The sequence below is a fragment of the Mustelus asterias genome, chromosome 11, assembly GCF_964213995.1.
Source record: "Mustelus asterias chromosome 11, sMusAst1.hap1.1, whole genome shotgun sequence".
Lineage (NCBI taxonomy): Eukaryota > Metazoa > Chordata > Chondrichthyes > Carcharhiniformes > Triakidae > Mustelus > Mustelus asterias.
In genome coordinates this window covers 60,915-82,523 of record NC_135811.1, presented here as the reverse complement: position 1 = coordinate 82,523, position 21,609 = coordinate 60,915, and the positions used below count along the sequence as shown (strand labels likewise).

Sequence of the window (21,609 nt, the reverse complement as noted above, 5' to 3'; positions counted from 1 at the left end):
CACACTGACAGGTTCCTGTACACAGTTCCCTCAGCACACTGACAGGTTCCTGTACACTGTTCCCTCAGCACCGTGACAGGTTCCTGTACACTGTTCCCTCAGCACACTGACAGGTTCCTGTACACAGTTCCCTCAGCACACTGACAGGTTCCTGTACACTGTTCCCTCAGCACACTGACAGGTTCCTGTACACAGTTCCCTCAGCACACTGACAGGTTCCTGTACACTGTTCCCTCAGCACACTGACAGGTTCCTGTACACTGTTCCCTCAGCACACTGACAGGTTCCTGTACACTGTTCCCTCAGCACACTGACAGGTTCCTGTACACTGTTCCCTCAGCACACTGACAGGTTCCTGTACACTGTTCCCTCAGCACCGTGACAGGTTCCTGTACACTGTTCCCTCAGCACACTGACAGGTTCCTGTACACTGTCCCCTCAGCACACTGACAGGTTCCTGTACACTGTTCCCTCAGCACACTGACAGGTTCCTGTACACTGTTCCCTCAGCACACTGACAGGTTCCTGTACACAGTTCCCTCAGCACACTGACAGGTTCCTGTACACAGTTCCCTCAGCACACTGACAGGTTCCTGTACACTGTTCCCTCAGCACACTGACAGGTTCCTGTACACAGTTCCCTCAGCACCGTGACAGGTTCCTGTACACTGTTCCCTCAGCACACTGACAGGTTCCTCTACACTGTTCCCTCAGCACACTGACAGGTTCCTGTACACTGTTCCCTCAGCACACTGACAGGTTCCTGTACACTGTTCCCTCAGCACACTGACAGGTTCCTGTACACTGTTCCCTCAGCACACTGACAGGTTCCTCTACACAGTTCCCTCAGCACACTGACAGGTTCCTGTACACTGTTCCCTCAGCACACTGACAGGTTCCTGTACACTGTTCCCTCAGCACACTGACAGGTTCCTCTACACAGTTCCCTCAGCACACTGACAGGTTCCTCTACACTGTTCCCTCAGCACACTAAGAAGTCTCACAACACCAGGTTAAAGTCCAACAGGTTTATTTGGTAGCAAATACCATAAGCTTTCGGAGCTTGCTGCTCCTTCGTCAGATGGAGTGGTCTCTGTTCTCCAACAGTGCACAGACACAGAAATCAAACATAAGAACATAACATAAGAAATAGGAGCAGGAGTAGGCCATCTGGCCCTTCGAGCCTGCCCCGCCATTCAACAAGATCATGGCTGATCTGAAGCGAATCAGTTCCACTTACCCGCCTGCTCCCCATAACCCCTAATTCCCTTATCGATCAGAAAACGATCTACCCGTGATTTAAACATATTCAACGAGGAAGCCTCCACCACTTCAATGGGCAGAGAATTCCAGAGATTCACTACCCTCTGAGAGAAGAAGTTCCCCCTCAACTCTGTTCTGAACTGGCCCCCCCTTATTTTGAGGCTGTGCCCTCTAGTTCTGGTTTCCCTTCTAAGTGGAAAGAATCTCTCTACCTCTACCCTATCCAGCCCCTTCATTATCTTATATGTCTCTATAAGATCATCCCTCATCCTTCTAAACTCCAACGGGTACAGACCCAATCTGTTCAATCTCTCCTCATAAGCTACACCCCTCATCTCCGGTATCAACCTGGTGAACCTTCTCTGCACTCCCTCCAAGGCCAATATATCCTTTCGCAAATAAGGGGACCAAAACTGCACACAGTACTCCAGTTGCGGCCTCACCAGTGCCTTGTACAGTTGCAGAAAGACCTCCCTGCTTTTATATTCTATCCCCCTCGCGATAAAGGCCAACGTTCCATTCGCCTTCTTGATCACCTGCTGCACCTGCAGACTGAGTTTTTGCGATTCGTGCACAAGGACCCCCAGGTCCCTCTGCACAGTCGCACGATGTAATTTTTCTCCATTTAAATAATATTCCAATTTACTATTATTTCTTCCAAAGTGGATAACCTCACATTTGCTAACGTTATATTCCATCTGCCAGATCCTCGCCCACTCGCTCAGCCTATCAAAATCTCTCTGCAGACTTTCCACGTCCTCCACGCAATTCGCTTTCCCACTCACCTTCGTGTCATCAGCAAACTTGAATACCCTACATTCAGTCCCCTCCTCCAGATCATCTATGTAAATGGTAAACAGTTGAGGCCCCAGCACCGATCCCTGCGGCACGCCACTGGTCACCAACTGCCAACCAGAAAAGCACCCATTTATCCCAACTCTCTGCTTCCTGTTAGATAGCCAATCCCCAATCCATGCCAACACCTTACCCCTAACTCCGTGTACCCCAATCTTCTGCAGCAACCTTTTGTGAGGCACCTTATCGAACGCCTTCTGGAAATCTAAAAACACCACATCCACCGGTTCCCCTCTGTCAACCGCACTAGTGACATCTTCATAAAAGTCCAGTAGATTCGTCAAACACGACTTTCCCTTCATGAATCCATGCTGCGTCTGCTTGATCGAACCATTCTTATTCAGGTGCTCTGTTATTTCCTCTTTAATAATGGACTCTAGCATCTTCCCAACTACGGACGTTAAGCTAACCGGCCTGTAGTTACCCGCCTTTTGTCTACTTACTTTTTTAAACAGCGGCGTAACAGTAGCTGTTTTCCAGTCAGCCGGCACTACCCCAGAGTCCAGCGAATTTTGATAAATTACTACTAACGCATCTGCTATTACCTCAGCCATTTCTTTCAGTTCCCTGGGATGCATTCCATCCGGGCCCGGGGACTTGTCTACCTTCAGTCCTATTAGTCTACCAAGCACCACCTCCTTAGTAACAGTAATTGTTTTAAGGACCTCCCCTCCTACCAACTCTCGATCTCTAATATTCGGCAAACTATTTGTGTCTTCCACCGTGAAGACCGACACAAAGAACTTATTTAAATTCTCAGCCATTTCCTCGTTTTCCACTATTAAATCCCCCCTCTCATCTTCCAAGGGTCCAACATTCACTCTAGCCACTCTATTCCTTTTTATATACTTGTAAAAACTTTTACTATCATTTTTTATATTTTGAGCTAGTTTAGTTTCATAATCTATCTTTCCTTTCTTAATCGCTTTCTTAGTCGTTCTTTGTTTTTCTTTAAAGCTTTCCCAATCCACTAATTCTCCACTATTTTTGGCCACTCTGTACGCATCTGATTTTATTTTAACACTCTCCTTTATTTCCTTTGTTATCCACGTCCGGTTATCCTTTTTCTTACAGTCCTTCTTTATCACCGGAATATATTTTTGCTGAGTACTTAAAAAAATCTCCTTAAAAATCCTCCACTGTTCCTCAGCTGTCCTACCTACCAGTCTGCTCGCCCAGTCTACATTAGCCAATTCCACCCTCATCCTATCGTACTCCCCTCTGTTCAAGCAGAGGACACTGGTTTGGGACCCTACTTTCTCACCCTCCATCTGTATCAGATATTCCACCATATTATGATCACTCATCCCAAGAGGATCCTTCACAAGAAGATCCTTAATCCTACCTGTCTCATTGCACAGAACCAGATCCAAGATAACTCGCTCTCTCGTAGGTTCTGTAACATACTGTTCAATGAAACAATCCCGACAGCATTCCAAGAACTCTTCCTCAAGCCCTCCACGTCCAATTTGAGTCGACCAATCAATATGTAGGTTAAAATCCCCCATGATTATTGCCGTTCCACTTTTGCACGCATCCATTATTTGCTTACAAGTTACAGAATACTAATTAGAATGCAAATCTCTACAGCTAGCCAGGTCTTAAAAGGTACAGATAATGTGGGTGGAGGGAACATTAAACACAGGTTAAAGAGATGTGTATTGTCTCCAGACAGAACAGCTAGTGAGATTATGCAAGACCAGGGGCAAGCTGTGGGGGTTACTGATAATGTGACATAAATCCAACATCCCGGTTTAGGCCGTCCTCATGTGTGCGGAACTTGGCTATCAGTTTCTGCTCAGCGACTCTGCGCTGTCGTGTGTCGTGAAGGCCGCCTTGGAGAACGCTTACCTGAAGATCCAAGGCTGAATGCCCGTGACTGCTGAAGTGCTCCCCCACAGAAAGAGAACAGTCTTGCCTGGTGATTGTCGAGTGGTGTTCATTCATCCGTTGTCGTAGCGTCTGCATGGTTTCCCCAATGTACCATGCCTCGGGACATCCTTTCCTGCAGCGTATCAGGTAGACAACGTTGGCCGAGTTGCAAGAGTAGGTACCGTGTACCTGGTGGATGGTGTTCTCACGTGAGATGATGGCATCTGTGTCGATGATCCGGCACATCTTGCAGAGGTTGCTGTGGCAGGGTTGTGTGGTGTCATGGTCACTGTTCTCCTGAAGGTTCTCATGATGCTCCACTTCTCCAGCTTCCACCCTAAACACGTAAAAGAAGCCATCCCCTACGGACAAGCCCTCCGAATACACAGGATCTGCTCGGATGAGGAGGATCGCAACAGACACCTCCAGACGCTGAAAGATGCCCTCATAAGAACAGGATGTGGCGCTCGACTCATCGATCGACAGTTCCGACGCGCCACAGCGAAAAACCGCACCGACCTCCTCAGAAGACAAACACGGGACACAGTGGACAGAGTACCCTTCGTCGTCCAGTACTTCCCCAGAGCGGAGAAGCTACGGCATCTCCTCCGGAGCCTTCAACATGTCATTGATGAAGACTAACATCTCGCCAAGGCCATCCCCACACCCCCACTTCTTGCCTTCAAACAACCACACAACCTCAAACAGACCATTGTCCGCAGCAAACTACCCAGCCTTCAGGAGAACAGTGACCATGACACCACACAACCCTGCCACAGCAACCTCTGCAAGACGTGCCGGATCATCGACACGGATGCCATCATCTCACATGAGAACACCATCTACCAGGTACACGGTACCTACTCTTGCAACTCGGCCAACGTTGTTTACCTGATACGCTACAGGAAAGGATGTCCCGAGGCATGGTACATTGGGGAAACCATGCAGACGCTACGACAACGGATGAATGAACACCACTCGACAATCACCAGGCAAGACTGTTCTCTTCCTGTGGGGGAGCACTTCAGCAGTCACGGGCATTCAGCCTTGGATCTTCAGGTAAGCGTTCTCCAAGGCAGCCTTCACGACACACGACAGCGCAGAGTCGCTGAGCAGAAACTGATAGCCAAGTTCCGCACACATGAGGACGGCCTAAACCGGGATGTTGGATTTATGTCACATTATCAGTAACCCCCACAGCTTGCCCTTGGTCTTGCTTAATCTCACTAGCTGTTCTGTCTGGAGACAATACACATCTCTTTAACCTGTGTTTAATGTTCCCTCCACCCACATTATCTGTACCTTTTAAGACCTGGCTGGCTGTAGAGATTTGCATTCTAATTAGTATTCTGTAACTTGATTTCTGTGTCTGTGCACTGTTGGAGAACAGAGACCACTCCATCTGACGAAGGAGCAGCACGCTGCGAAAGCTTATGGTATTTGCTACCAAATAAACCTGTTGGACTTTAACCTGGTGTTGTGAGACTTCTTAGTGTGCTTACCCCAGTCCAACGCCGGCATCTCCACATCATGACTCTCAGCACACTGACAGGTTCCTGTACACTGTCCCCTCAGCACACTGACAGGTTCTTGTACACTGTCCCCTCAGCACACTGACAGGTTCCTGTACACTGTCCCCTCAGCACACTGACAGGTTCCTCTACACTGTTCTCTCAGCACACTGACAGGTTCCTGTACACTGTTCTCTCAGCACCGTGACAGGTTCCTGTACACTGTTCCCTCAGCACACTGACAGGTTCCTGTACACTGTCCCCTCAGCACACTGACAGGTTCCTGTACACTGTTCCCTCAGCACACTGACAGGTTCCTGTACACTGTCCCCTCAGCACACTGACAGGTTCCTGTACACTGTCCCCTCAGCACACTGACAGGTTCCTGTACACTGTTCCCTCAGCACACTGACAGGTTCCTCTACACTGTTCTCTCAGCACACTGACAGGTTCCTGTACACTGTCCCCTCAGCACACTGACAGGTTCCTGTACACTGTTCTCTCAGCACCGTGACAGGTTCCTGTACACTGTCCCCTCAGCACACTGACAGGTTCCTGTACACTGTTCTCTCAGCACCGTGACAGGTTCCTGTACACTGTTCCCTCAGCACACTGAGAGGTTCCTGTATATTGTACACCTGTCACAGACCCCTGGCAATCCTGTACAGGACATTGTAGCAGTGCTGAGCCACTGTTCTATGTTACAAGGTCAGTCTCAGGACAGTCTTGTAGATTCTTCATCAGTTTCTGCAATAACCTTCTATCACACAATACTTTCCAACATCTCCAGTTTCTCCAATCGGAAGTTATCCTTGCTTAATTGCCACTTCCTGAATGACCTCTTTCAATTCTGTAAGATTTAATCAAGGCTTTATCAGCAACTATTCCTGTTGCTGTCTGCAGTCCTTCCCCATGTTAGTGTATCGCATTGCAGAGAGAGAGAGTCAAAAATAAATAATAAAGTTTGAAGTTTACTTATTAGTGTCACAAGTAGGCTTACATTAATACTGCAATGAAGTTGCTGTGAAAATCCCCTAGTTGCCACATTCCAGCGCCTGTTCGGGTACACTGAGGGAGAATTTAGCACAGCCAATGCGCCCTAACCAGCACGTCTTTTGGACTGTGGGAGGAAATCCATGCAGACTCCACACAGACAATGACCCAAGCCAGGAATCGAACCCGGGTCCCTGTCGCTGTCAGGCAGCAGTGCCAACCACTGTGCCACCGTGCTGCCCCAATACAATATTCTGGAAACAATCTTCAGGAGAAACTTGAAAGTGACTTGGACAAATATGGGCTAATTAAGGAAAGCCGACATGGATTTCTTGGGAGTATTGCTGGGGTATTTTTTGATGAGGTAATAGGGTTGATCAGGGTAATGTTTTTGGTGTGGTATACACAGCATTCCAAAGGCATTTGATACAGAGTTCTGAACGCAGCAGATGTTAAATGCTGAACGAAACATGGCTTCCAGGCCAGACCCTATCTTTGTTTTCTGAAAACGAAAAGTATGAATTTCAGCAGCAAGATGTACAGTAACACTTCTGGGATTTTATGATTGAGGTTAAAAGATTTATTAACAAGAGGAAAAAAAAGTCTAACGATGTGTGGGTTAAGTTGACTGGCTATTCGAAATTTACCTTTAGTGTCAGGGGGACGAGCAGGGTAAATACGTGGGGTTACAGGGATAGCGCCTGGATAGGATTGTTGTTGGTGCAGGCTCGATGGGCTGAATGGCCTCCTTCTGCACTGTTGGGGTTCTGATTCTATGAAAAGTTAATCACACAGGATTACAATTACACAGTTAAAATTAGTCTTACAAAACAGTCCTCCCCAAAAAGAATCCCTATTTGGTCAGACCCACGAGTAAACATTTTCTAGGTAACGCTCCCTTATCGGTGTTTAGCTATAAAATCCAGTAATAATTCACAAGAAATAACCGCCTTTGCTTCAATGGAAATATCCCGCACAACTTTTCAAACAGTCTTTCATTCTGCTGTGGAAATCCAAGAAACAAGACGGCTATTTTGAAGCCAAAGACTTTTCTGGTCAGACGCGTCTGATTCAAACTTTGCCTTGTCCCAGCCCAGAGCTGTTTTCAGGAGATCTTCGCCACACACAGCCAACATTAACCTGAAAATACCTTCTTTCCCCATTTCATTTCAGGTTCCAATGTTCTCGCACCGCTTTGAAACTTAAATCCTTCCAAATCTTTCACCTTTTTATTTGCTTTCGGGTTAATAAAATGTAATATCGGGGAAAATCTTACCAAAGAATGACAGTTTTGTTTCTGGCAAGAAAACCGGTGTGTTTCTAGAAACATGTCAGTATTCTCTCCAGATCTTACCACGTGCTGCTAAGAGATAAACCAGGGGGAGTGTTTCACGCTCTCATACAGCGGGGCAGGGCCTCAACACACTGGCAAAATCTGCTTGCACAGAGATTGGGCCGCCATCTTTAAAGGACATCCAATCATAACTTGAATAAACTACCCTCCGAGCCCACCATGGAGGTCTCGGGGCCTCCCCTCGCCACCCCTGATCAGAGTCAGTACTTCTCTATCCCCCCCCCGATCAAATTCATGTAAAGTAGGCTGACGCCTGTCATTGATGTAAACATGATGATGTCACTGGTGAGGGACAGGGAAGATCCAAAATCACATTCTGATTTGATTTATTATTGTCACGTATTAACATACAGTGAAAAGTATTGTTTCTTGCGCGTTATACAAAGCATACCATTCATAGAGAATGAAAGGAGAGAGTGCAGAATGTAGTGTTACAGTTATAGTTAGGGTGTAGAGAAAGATCAAGGTCGCCAGTGAGAACTGTGACTTCCAGATCTTGAGCTCCCACCGGCATTCACACGGACACTGATTGCAGGCTTGATTTCACTCCCAATACTCTTCTGTTACCCGCAGAATTCCTGTAAGCTGCAAAATGTTTCCTCTTACCCTGGCTATCCCTTCCATATTCAAAGAAACACTCAATTTGTTCAAAAATGTAAATGTTAGATACAACCTATTCACCCATAATACCTCATTATAAATGCACAAACATAACGCATCTGTCCTTGCAGTTATCGAGAATGGAATAAAGAGACAGTAGTAACATAGCTGAGTGACAGGAAACACAGAGTTACAGTTAATGAATGTACTCGGGCTGCAGGACAGTTTGTAGTGGAGTTCCCCTGGGGTCGGTGTTGGGATCCTTGCTCTTCCTGATGTATATTAATGACCTAGACATTGTTGTACAGGACACAGTCTCAAAATCTGCATATGATATGAAAGTTGGAAACATTGTGGACTGTGAGGAATATAGTGTAGAACTTCAGCATCACTGTAATCGAGGGTTTATTAATAGATGACAAGAGCAGAGGTTAGGTTCAACTCGTGTAAGACATTAGTTTGTCCTCATAGAACCATAGAAAATTACAGCTCAGAAACAGGCCTTTTGGCCCTTCTTGTCTGTGCCGAACCATTTTATGCCTAGTCCCACTGACCTGCACTTAGAAATCATAGAAACCCTACAGTACAGAAGGAGGCCATTCGGCCCATCGAGTCTGCACCAACCACAATCCCACCCAAGCCCTACCCCCACATATCCCTCTAACCTACGCATCTCAGGACTCTAAGGGGCAATTTTTAACCTGGCCAATCAACCTAACCCGCACATCTTTGGACTGTGGGAGGAAACCGGAGCACCCGGAGGAAACCCACGCAGACACGAGGAGAATGTGCAAACTCCACACAGACAGTGACCCGAGCCGGGAATCGAACCCGGGACCCTGGAGCTGTGAAGCAGCAGTGCTAACCACTGTGCTACCGTGCTAACCACTTGGACCATATCCCTCCACACCCCTCTCATCCATGAACCCGTCCAAGTTTTTCTTAAATGTTAAAAGTGACCCCGCATTTACCACTTTATCCGGCAGCTCATTCCACACTCCCACCACTCTCTGCGTGAAGAAGCCCCCCTAATATTCCCTTTAAACTTTTCTCCTTGCACCCTTAACCCATGCCCTCTGGTTTTTTTCTCCCCTAGCCTCAGCGGAAAAAGCCTGCTTGCATTCACTCTATCTATACCCATCAAAATCTTATACACCTCTATCAAATCTCCCCTCAATCTTCTACGCTCCAGGGAATAAAGTCCCAACCTATTCAATCTCTCTCTATAACTCAGCTTCTCAAGTCCCGGCAACATCCTTGTGAACCTTCTCTGCACTCTTTCAATCTTATTTACATCCTTCCTGTAACTAGGTGACCAAAACTGTACACAATACTCCAAATTCGGCCTCACCAATGCCTTATATAACCTTACCATAACACTCCAACTTTTATACTCGATACTCCGATTTATAAAGGCCAATGTACCAAAGGCACTCTTTACGACCCTATCCACCTGTGACGTCACTCTTAGGGAACTCTGTACCTGTATTCCCAGATCCCTCTGTTCAACTGCGCTCTTCAGAGTCCTACCATTTACCCTGTACGTTCTTCTTTGGTTTGTCCTTCCAAAGTGCAATATCTCACACTTGTCTGCGTTGTGTTGTGTACAATTCTGGGTGCCGCACTTTAGGGAAGATGTCATAGAGGTTTACAGCATGGAAACAGACCCTTTGGCCCAACTTGTCCATGCCGCCTTTTATTTTTAAAACCCCTAAGCTAATCACAATTGCCCACATTTGGCCCATATCCCTCTATACCCATCATACCCATGTAACCGTCTAAATGCTTTTTAAAGACAAAATTATACCCGCCTCTACTACTACCTCTGGCAGCTCGTTCCAGACACTCACCACCCTCTGTGTGAAAGAAATGCCTCTCTGGACACCTTAGTATCTCTCACCTTAAACCTATGCCCTCTAGTTTTAGACTCCCCTATCTTTGGGAAAAGATATTGACTATCTTGCTGATCTGTGCCCCTCATTATTTTATAGACCTCTATAAGTTTACCCCTCAGCCTCCTACGCTCCAGAGAAAAAAGTCCCAGTCTATCCAGCCTCTCCTTATAACTCAATCCATCAAGTCCCGGTAGCATCCGAGTAAATCTTTTCTGCACTCTTTCTAGTTTAATAACATCCTTTCTATAATAGGGTGACCAGAACTGTACACAGTATTCCAAGTGTGGCCTTACCAATGTCTTGTACAACTTCAACAAGACATTCCAACTCCTGTATTCAATGTTCTGACCGCTGAAACCAAGCATGCCGACTGCCTTCTTCACCACTCTGTCCACCTGTGATTCCACTTTCAAGGAGCTATGAACATGTACCCCTAGATCTCTTTGTTCTGTAACTCTCCCCAACGCCCTACCATTAACTGAGAAAGTCCTGCCCTGGTTCAATCTACCAAAATGCATCACCTCGCATTTGTCTAAATTAAACTCCATCAGCCATTCGTCAGCCCACTGGCCCAATTGATCAAGATCCCGTTGCAATCAGAGATAACTTTCTTCACTGTCCACTATGCCACCAATCTCAGTGTCATCTGCAAACTTACTAACCATGGCTCCTATATTCTCATCCAAATCATTAATATAAATGACAAATAACAGTGGACTGGTCCCTGAGGCACACTGCTGGTGACAGGCCTCCAGTTTGAAAAACAACTCTCTACAACCACCTGTCAAGAAGCCAATTTTGTATCCATTTAGATACCTCACCCTGGATCCCGTGAGATTTAACCTTGTGCAACAACCTACCATGCGGTACCTTGTCAAAGACCTTGCTAAAGTCCATGTAGACAACATCAACTTCACTGCCCTCATCTACCTTCTTGGTTACCCCTTCAAAAAACTCAATCAAATTTGTGAGACATGATTTTCCACTCACAAAGCCATGCTGACTGTCCCTAATTAGTCCTTGCGTCTCTAAATGCCTGTCGATCCTGTCTCTCAAAATACCTTCCAACAATTTACCCACTACTGATGTGAGGCTCACTGGCCTGTAGTTCCCAGGCTTTTCCCTGCAGCCCTTTTTAAACAAAGGCACAACATTTGCCACTTTCTAATCTTCAGGCACCTCACCCGTGACTATCGATGATTCAAATATCTCGACTAAGGGACCCGCAATTTCCTCCCTAGCCTCCCACAATGTCCTGGGATACACCTCATCAGGTGTGAAGACATGAGAGAGGATGCAGAAGAAATTCCTGAGAATATTCCGAGGAATGAGGAGCTTCAGTTACATCGAGTGATTGGGGAAGCTGGGATTGTCTGAGAAGAGGAATTGAAAATCACAAGCTTTCTGGTCAGAGTGGATATGTAGAAACTGCTTGTGAAAGGGTCGAGAATGAGAGGGCACAGATTTAAAGTAAAAGAAACGAAAGCAAGATGAGACAAAGCTTTTTCACAAAACAATTAGGATGTACTGTCTGAGAGTGAAATAGAGGCAGCTCCATCAAAGCTCCAGAAGGGGATTGTATTGTTATTTGAAAAGAAAGAAAGTGCAGAGTTACAGGGAAATGGCACCAAGTGAATTGCCCATTCTGAGGGCTGGTGCAGACACGATGGACCGAATGGCCTCCTCCACAGGAACTATTCTGATTCTGTGAGAATGTAATGTTTCTGTGCTTAAGGAATGCTGCTATGGCTCAGGCTGAATGGTGACCGATCAAAAGAAAGGCTTTTTTCATTCCATTTCTCCTTTTTCTCACGCAGGCATTCTCTGCATTTTATTTTGTGATGAATTTTTTAAATCTGACAAAAGATGGGCCTCACGATCTGGATAAAGTGAAGAAGGCAGTTGATACGTTCTGTTCAAGCCCGTGGGCTGAGGTAGGTGAGAACGCTTTGGCCCGGTGGAAAGTTCCTGCAACATTAGTCTTCCCTTCACCTCCAGGATCAGAGAGCAGAGGGTGACTTACTGTGATTGGTGCTGGAATTTATTACAATGGGAGACACATCATTTGGGTGAGATTAAACCCTCCTGATGGAAACATGTTGTTCAAAAATTAATTGCAGGTGTTTGCTGAGCGAGGGAAGGAACTGTTTATGGCTGAAGAACAGTACAATGAACACATCCAGCTACAACCTAGCCTCCTCTGGCCAGAGCTGAATCCCCAACTAGGAAAATCTAACCCTAACCCCAGGATACTGGCGACAGGAGCAGAAACCACAAAATCAATACATGAGACTGAAGAGGATAATAGTTATTCACCAGAGTCCAGCCTTGTGTACACCTGGACTAACCACTCTGTAAAGGAGGAGGTCATTGGAACCTGTGACGTGCCTGAGTGAGTGAGTGAGTGAGTGAGTGAGAACTCACGGCTCCTCACACTGCTCCACCACCCTGTACGTAAAACACAGTAGTCCAACATCTCTCTGCCTTTTTATTTCTCTCTGCCTTTACCTTCCAATATTTTTTTACCATTTCTTCCTTTTATTCCTCCTAATTGATTCCTTTAGGTTTTTTGTTTTCTCTGAGCGGGAGTCAGTGAAGCTTTGGTCAGCTAACTGGCAGCTCGCTAGGCTTAGTTCTCAGGTACTGTTGCCTCCTGCTGCTACAAGCCCCGAGTTTGACTGTTGGCGAGTAATATCATTTCCACTCTCCCTTGTGGTGTAGAATAAGTAGTCTGGGGATTGATCACAGAAGTTACATATCTTGTTTATTTTATAAAATACTATCTTATTCTTAACAGGTGAAGAGCGTGTTCTCGATTGATGAAAGATATCTGAGTGAATATTGCTTTGCTGGACATTATATCCTCAGCCTCCTGCAAAACGGTTACAATTTTACATCCACTAATTGGAAAGCAATCAAGTTTGTGAGAAAGGTTTGTATCCTGGTCACTGCTTCCATTCCTCCCCAGCCTCTAGCTCAGTATAAATCACAAAGATAAAGGCAAAGAATTGCAGATGCTGGAATCTGAAACAAAAACAGAAAATGCTGGAGAAACTCAGCAGGTCTGACAGCATCTGTGGAGAGAGAATGGAGCCAACGCTTCGAGTCAGGATGTCCGTTAGATCAGGCTGCTCACAATCTTGATGTTCTGTTTGATCCTAAATGGAGTTCCTAACCTGATTATCTCCATCACCAGGGCTGCCTACTTTGAGCTGTAAAATGTCCAATGGATTCAAGCCATGTGCTGAAATACAAAACCAGACACACATCTTTTTCTTGAGAATAGATTAATTCACAAGATGCAAAGTTACTGATCTCTGCCTCCTAACTACCAGCCCAGCTTCTCCAGAGACCCACCTTTATAACCTTTTGAGGTTAAATAAACAGATGGTTAAATTAACAAATTTAAGTGACAGCCTCTTAAAGAGGCACTGTAACAAAAGAAAAACCTTAAAGGAAACTAATTAAATCAAAATGCTACACTCCTGTCCCCGGGCTGCCCAGCAGTCATTGAGGGCCTCTCCAGGGATAACTGACCACCTACACAGCCATGGAGAGGTGCTCTTAACATGTGCTCTTAGTCTTTAATCACACAATGTGATCACCTGTGTATCTTTTAACAACACAATCAACCAACCAGTAACAGGCTTCCTTCTTTCAAACAAAAATTACATAACATACTGAAATCATTATCATGCAATCAAAGAAAATAAATTGGTTTTCCATATTTCTTACAACACAAGCCATTCCTTTCCCAGGACCTCCAACAAGCATTTCTCTTTGTAAAGCTGCCTGATAATTGGTGACTTCCATCGGCCCATTTTCGAGATCTCCTTCCTCTCTAACATTCCCTTGATATTAGTGAGGTCAATACTCACTTTTTCCCCAGTGACACTCCTTACTGAATGACCCTTATCCCACAGAGACTGGTTATTCACACATCATTCAATGGGCATACTTTTCTCAGACTGCCTCTTGTAGGATTTCCTTCCAAATACCATGTCTACTGCTTCTACTGGTGCTGCTATTCCTGCGGCTAGGTAACTTTTAACCATTCTTTTTATTATCTTGGCTTCCCAGGCCAAGGGGCAACATTTTCAGTTTTCATCAACTAAGAGTGTGATAAATCCAGTTGTACTAAAATAAATCCATCCATGAGCAGCATCACTGAAATGGACAAACTTCATATCTTTCAGTTCACCCAAGGCTGGAAACTTGAGCGTATATTTCTTCAGATTTAATTTCTGATTTTCCCTCAGAATCTCCTTAACTAAAGCGTGTTTCATTACTGTACTAAATTCCAGTATGCAATATTTGCCATTGGGTCTTATCCGAGTGCACAGCCAGTTTAACTTTCCAATCATCTTAATTGCTCTGTTTCTTCTTTGGAAGGAAGATCATCTCTGTGAGGACCTGGTCCAGTTTGATTAACACTTGTTCATTTAAGGTTATTGCTGGCCTACTCTGTCTAACCCTATTGGGGAGGTCTTCTTCCATTTGTTGATGCCGGTGGAAACTTCCAGCCTTGCTGATGGTGCACTCCCACCACCGGTTTCCCGGCGGCATGGCGTGGATTCATTGGAAAATCCCATTGACATCAGCAAGACCAGAAGATACCGCCACCAGCCAATGGCAGGCCAGCGAGAAACATGCTGCAGGGGGCCAGAGAATCCCACCCTTTGTATCTAAAAGCCCTCAAACCTGACTCCAATCTTCATATTATCCAAACCAAATTGCTTAAGTTCTGCAGAAAATCATCAACATGTATCATAAAGATGCCTGAGAGTTTCTCTTTGTGATACCAGTATAACATTGCTGCTTTCAGCTAAATACAATCTACTTTTGACAAAATAGATGGAACCAAGAAATACCACACTTTCAGCACATCATTCAGTCCATAAACACATTTATATAGTTTCCACAGCTTCCTTTTGACATCACTCATGTCTTAAGGTAGTTTCAAAAACATTTCTTGAAATGTTTCACTGTGCATACTCTGATCACGCTTCCCTAGAGGATCCTTAACTATAGAAACTAGAAGCGGGGTAGACCATTCAATCCTTCGAGCCTGCTCTGTATTCATTTTGATCATGGCTGATCATCAAATTCAATATCCTGATCCCCCCCTCCCCCCGTTCCCTCATATCCCTTGATCCTTTAGCCCCAATAGTTATATCGAATTTCTTTTTGAAATCAGACAATGGTTTGGCCTCAACTACATTCTGTGATAGTGAATTCCACACATTCACCACCTTTTCTTCTCACTTCAGTTCAAAAAGATTTACCCCCTTACCCTCAAACTATGACCTCTAGTTCTGGACTCCCCCAGCACTGGGAACATTGTTTCTGAATCTACCCTGTCCAACCCTATTAGAATTTTATAAGTTTCTATGAGATCCCCTCTCACTCTTCTAAACTCAAACTGAGGTCATTGATTAATCTCTATTCATTACACAATACCAAATGCAGAAGAGCCTGTTCTCTGGTTGGTTCCACAACATATTGCTCCAAGAAACAATCTGTAATGCATTCAATGAACTTTCCCTCAATGTTACCCTTGCCAGTTTGATTAATCCAGTCTATGTGCATATTAAAATCACGCAAGATTATTGCTCTACCTTTCTTACAAGCCCCCAGTGTTTCCTAGTTTATACTGTGCCCCACTGCGGAACTACTGTTTGGGGACCTATAGATTGTCCCTACCAGGGACTTCTTTCCTTTGCTATTTCTTATTTCTACGCACTTCATGATCTCCAGGTGCTTATATCATTTCTCACTCTCGCACTCACCCCTTCCTTCACCAGCAAAGCTGCACCGCCTCCTTTTCCTTTCTGTCTCTCCTTTCAAAATACGCCACCAAATCATACCTCTTTGTCTCCAATTGTGCGGTTAACTCATTAATTTTGTTCCAAACGCTTTGTGCATTCAGACACAAAGTCTTTAAGTTTGTTCTATTATTGATTTTCCCTACTCTTACATAATTCCAAAATGACGTTCACACGTTCTGTCCCTTGCTTTTATTTTCTGGTAACAATCCACCTCATCACTAATCTGCACTCCTACCTTCTCCTTTAATTTTGATTTAAGCCCTATCTACGGCCCTGATTATATGATTCACCAGGACTGTCATCCCATCATGGTTCAGGTGAAGACCCTCCCATTGGAATAAGTCCCTCCTTCCCCAGTACTGGGGAATTCCCATGAATTCAAACCCATTTCTCCCACACCAACCTTTGAGTCACACGTATACCTCTTTAATCTTATTCACCTAGTGCCAATTAGCTTGTGGCTGAGGTAGTAATCCAGAGATTATTACCTTTTTAGTTCTGCCTTTTAATTTAGCGCCTAGTTGCTCATACTCCTTCAGCAGAACCTCTATCCTTGTTCCACTATTTATCCTCTCACTACAGTGTGTCCCTCACAGGTCCAGCTGCCTCTGCTCACGGAAGGTGAATCTAGCTTGATGGATAAATGCAATATCTCTGGCCAGTTTGATTGGGTAGATGACTCCTTCCACAGGATAGGAGTTAGCTTCTATGTGGCAACCAGTACATGTCTGCTCCATCTCACCATAACCATACTCTGTTTAGATAAAGTAGGATTGCGGATGTGGTTTCTGTTCAACCACTTGCCTGATCTCGGATCCAAACTGCCTCTCTTCATTAGAAGTCTGGTAGGTTTCATGCCTTGTTACATTTGTCATAGTTCTGCACTGGAAAAATATTTGTCCTCTCTCATTCTCTTTGTCCAAGTCATCAGCTTGTACTCACAGCCTGAGTGTGTGCGTGCGTGGGAGAGAGTAGGGAGTTGAGTTCTCAAGTTTTCTTTTCAGGAGGAGTTGCGATTATGTTAAACCATTTTGGAGTGGATTTGAACGATAACACACAGTGCAGGTTGGGCTTGATTGTTGTTCAGCAATGCTTTCAGTGTACAGACTCCTCCTTCCGCTTCAGTAAACTTGAGGGTATTTTGGTAGTCTGGACAAATCCATATGATGCCATGAGCTCTTTAAAGTATTCATTGGGGAACTGCAATCTCTTGGCTGAAATGACCAGGCCTGGATTCCATGTTTTGCAAATATCTCCTTCTGTAATCACTACTTCAGAAGTGTGACCCCGCATTTACTTAACTTTTATCCATCCTGACAAGGATATTGTTTTCTATTACATGTAACTGTATACTGACCTGCTCACTGCTTGTCTTTGCAACAAGACCTGATGTGGTTTGATATCTGTTAAATCTCCGAAACCAAATCAGCCATGCACTGCGACTTTTTCGAAGTTTTCTAGCAATGGTAAAGACTTCTCCATAACTCTTATTTCATTCGCTGCCATCATACATATTCTTGGTATTGTTAGATAATATTCTTGGTATTGTTAGACTAATACAGAATATTTACTAAGCCTGATGAGGTATGAAAACAGGAGTGATACTGAGACACATCTTACTGTGGTCTTACATCAGGCTGCAAGAAAGAGATCAAATCATGTGATGTTACATCACTTCCTTTGATGATGTACAATTTCTGATTATTCGAATTGACACTTTACATTAAATAGTGACCAAACCTTCCCAGTAACGGGCTTCTGCTTCTAATGTCTTAGAAATTGTTCTATAGTCCTTGTTCTAGTCAAACTATGACTCTCCTTGCCCTCCTATCTCTTTCTGGATCATTGCTATGTGACCTCTCCCTCCCTCCATTATTGCCAGTATGTGACTGTTATTCCCTAGGCCAGAGTCACTTTCAGATCTGCTGTGGGAACTCGTACTGTGTTTTCTTCCTTTCCACAGTTTTAACTCATCTAGATCTTACCACTTGTCCATCATCTTGGACATTTAGCCAATGTTTGAATTTGCCAGTGGCTTTCCCTGCTCTCCCTACAATGATCTCCATTCACTGGCTCCTTCTGATACGTATATTATCCTAGTACCAGCTTTCGGGAATTGTCCTTGGGTAAAGTAACCTTCTTCTGTGCATCGTTATCACTTTGTCTTATCCTGCTCCTCATAACTGTCAGACACAGGAATATGGCAGAGTGCAGAATACCTCATCACCTTCTATTCATTGCTCAAATCCTGCAGGTTTATCCCAATTAATCTAGATGAATGTATCTGAATACTTTGATTACCATCCCACCCTATCACTTTACCCAGACCTTTCCACTCTTTCCGACCCTTTCTTTTATATCATACTAAATCCCAGAAAGAAGTCTATCTCTGACAGTCTTATGTGACACCATAATGCTCACTGAACCTTTTGAGACTTCTCCCTGCCTATACGGCATTCAAGTGAACAGAAAAGGTGGAACTAAATGTAGTCCCTTCCAAGGCCAGAAGATAATCCCAAATCACAGAAAATATTTTTGGATTTCTCCAATCAACCAACAGGTGCAGATATAGTCCCCAACCATTTGGAACAAATTCTTTGTATGGAATGTCCATGCCAGGGAGATGTTAACTTGCAATTTGGTCAGTTAGTTAAGATCTTATGCAGCATCCCATCAATCACTCTGTGATTGGGTTTTCAGCTGGTACTGTTTATCATGTTGCACATGTCTCTAAATTAGTCATTGATAAAAAGCCCCGCCCACCCCCACCATCAGGTAAAAAATTAGCTGATGCCCCAATCTGGCCCCACCCACTTCCGATGATTTTATTTACAATCACTCTTTGTCTTTACCATGTCTTACTTTAGAAATCTCTTTTTATTTTATACTTTTCCAATTCAATCAAATCAAATCCAATTCAGAGTCTCAACAAGTTGAGACATTTCAGATCTAGGCTGACAAGACAGGACGGGAGACCAAAATCACCCTGTCCTGGGCCTGATCTACACGAGTCAAGCTGACTGGAGAAGGGGGAGGATCCTCCTCCAAGACTTGAGCTCATTTGCATCTCAGCCAAAAGGCCGAGATGCCGCTTTTAAAAATTGCTTCATGTGAAACATATGAAGCCTCAGCGTAACCCAATGGCCTCAACCAAGTGCAGGCGATCCATACTACACTTGATCTTAGCCAAAAGGCCGAGAAGCGATTACTTTAGAAATACTGAATCTTATTGCCATGTCTATGAAATATAAAATTCGAATGTTTCTGTCCTTGTCCCACACCTTCCAATCCATAGCTACACCTCATTAAGGTGTCATGCTAATGGGAGACTTACAATAACCATGGCAGTGTTCCAATAGCTTTTGCATTTATCATATTTTTGACTAATTTCCACAATTAGCTTGGTGTACTCATCATCAACTACTCCGCATCCTTTAGTAGGATTTTTAATCGTGACAAGAGGGGTAATGAACTAAGTTTAAAACAATTTGCATTTTTTCTCTCAAATCCTCACACTTGATTCTATCCGGCATGATTGAATGGCAGAGCAGACTCGATGGGCCTAATTCTGCGCCTATGTCTTATGGTCTTATGGATTCCATTAATATTTTCATTTGAGTTGCTTGGTTAAAAGATTGCAGTAATGACCTGATTGAGTAAATTGCTAATCTACTAACTTTCCAAAGACAATTGCTTTATCATGTTCCAAATCTAACATCACATGTGTCTTTCTCAGGGATGTTTGCTGAGCAGCAAAGTTATTTCCAGGCAGACCGTACACCTCATACACGCCATAAACCTCTGCTCATCCAAACTCTACTGCCGCTATTCTAAATGCAAGTCCTCATCACCCATCACAAGGTCATCATTTTACATTAGTGATGACACTCCTCCCACCTCAGTTTATTGATGAAAGTAATTCCAAATTCTCCCTTTCGCTGCATACATTGATCTTTGCTGATTCCACTGATCGTTGGTGCATTGCTCTGGGAGTCCATTTCATGTGTTGATCAGTGGGAAGAAATTTTCCAACTGACGTTACTAACTTTAACTTTTACAGTTAAAACCTGCGACCTTGTCCCATTCTTACAATTTAAATATTCCGATGGCTTCCTTCTATTCCATTTTCTCTGCCACTGATGCCCCCTTTCAAATCTGAAGAATTGAATTTCCAATCATTTCTGAACACCCAGATCTTTCAGATTAGGAACAATCCTTGTGGATTTTTTCTGTATCATCCCCAGCACATAAATAACTAGAACTGATCATAGTGCTCAAGGTGCTGTCTGACCATAACTGGACACACTGTTCCGAGTGGGTCTGACCATAACTGGACACACTGTTCCGAGTGGGTCTGACCATAACTGGACACACTGTTCCGAGTGGGTCTGACCATAACTGGACATAATGCTCTAGGTGGGATTGAACAGAACTCTGTATAGTTTGATCATTACTTTGATTTATCCAATGGTTCTGGCTATATGGTTTAACATCCTATTGCCTAGGTAGTTGTGGCTGCTTACTGGTTGAACATTGTGCATTGAGTTGAATACACCAATTCTATTTCAACTTCCATGTGAGCTATTTCAGCACCATTCTAAACATATGTCTTGCTAATGTAGGGCATTTTTTTGTGATAAACTTCATCTGCCATTGCTCTGTCCACTTTTTATTCACCTTGCTTCGAACAGCTAAATCCACTGTCCCACCGAAAGAACAAAGAACAAAGAAAATTACAGCACAGGAACAGGCCCTTCGGCCCTCCAAACCTGCACCGACCATGCTGCCCAACTTAACTAAAACCCCCTACCCTTCTGGGAACCATATCCCTCTATTCCCATCTCATTCATGTACTTGTCAAGACGCCCCTTAAAAGTCACTACCGTATCCGCTTCCACTACCTCCCCCGGCAACGAGTTCCAGGCACCCACCACTCTCTGTGGAAAAAATCTGCCTCGTACATCTCTTTTAAACCTTGCCCCTCACACCTTAAACCTATGCCCCCTAGTAATTGACTCTTCCACCCTGGGAAAAAGCTTCTGACTATCCACTCTGTCCATGCCTCTCATAATCTTGTAGACTTCTATCAGGTCTCCCCTCAACCTCTGTTGCTCCAGTGAGAACAAACAAAGTTTCTCCAACCTCTCCTCATAGCTAATGCCCTCCATACCAGGCAATATCCTGGTAAATCTTTTCTGTACCCTCTCCAAAGCCTCCACATCCTTCTGGTAGTGTGGCGACCAGAATTGAACACTATATTTCAAGTGCGGCCTAACTAAGGTTCTTTAAAGCTGCAAAATAACTTGCCAATTTTTAAACTCAATACCCCGGCCGATGAAGGCAAGCATGCCGTATGCCTTCTTGACTACCTTCTCCACCTGCATTGCCACTTTCAGTGACCTGTGTACCTGTACACCCAGATCCCTTTGCCTGTCAAT

The 21,609-nt window shown here is 44.4% G+C and overlaps 1 protein-coding gene and 1 pseudogene across 4 annotated transcripts in view; one reads left to right on the top strand and one right to left on the bottom strand.

The window, feature by feature from the left end:
• Window positions 1–21,609, top strand: part of entpd1 (ectonucleoside triphosphate diphosphohydrolase 1) — a 189,316-nt gene that overhangs the window by 165,880 nt on the left and 1,827 nt on the right. For all 4 annotated transcript variants that reach the window (XM_078222976.1, XM_078222975.1, XM_078222977.1 and 1 more), the window contains exons 8-9: window positions 12,161–12,277; window positions 13,141–13,275. In XM_078222976.1, coding sequence (XP_078079102.1) covers window positions 12,161–12,277; window positions 13,141–13,275 — 252 coding nt within the window. The remainder of the gene's footprint in view (window positions 1–12,160; window positions 12,278–13,140; window positions 13,276–21,609) is intronic.
• Window positions 19,198–19,377, bottom strand: LOC144501008 (U2 spliceosomal RNA; annotated as a pseudogene).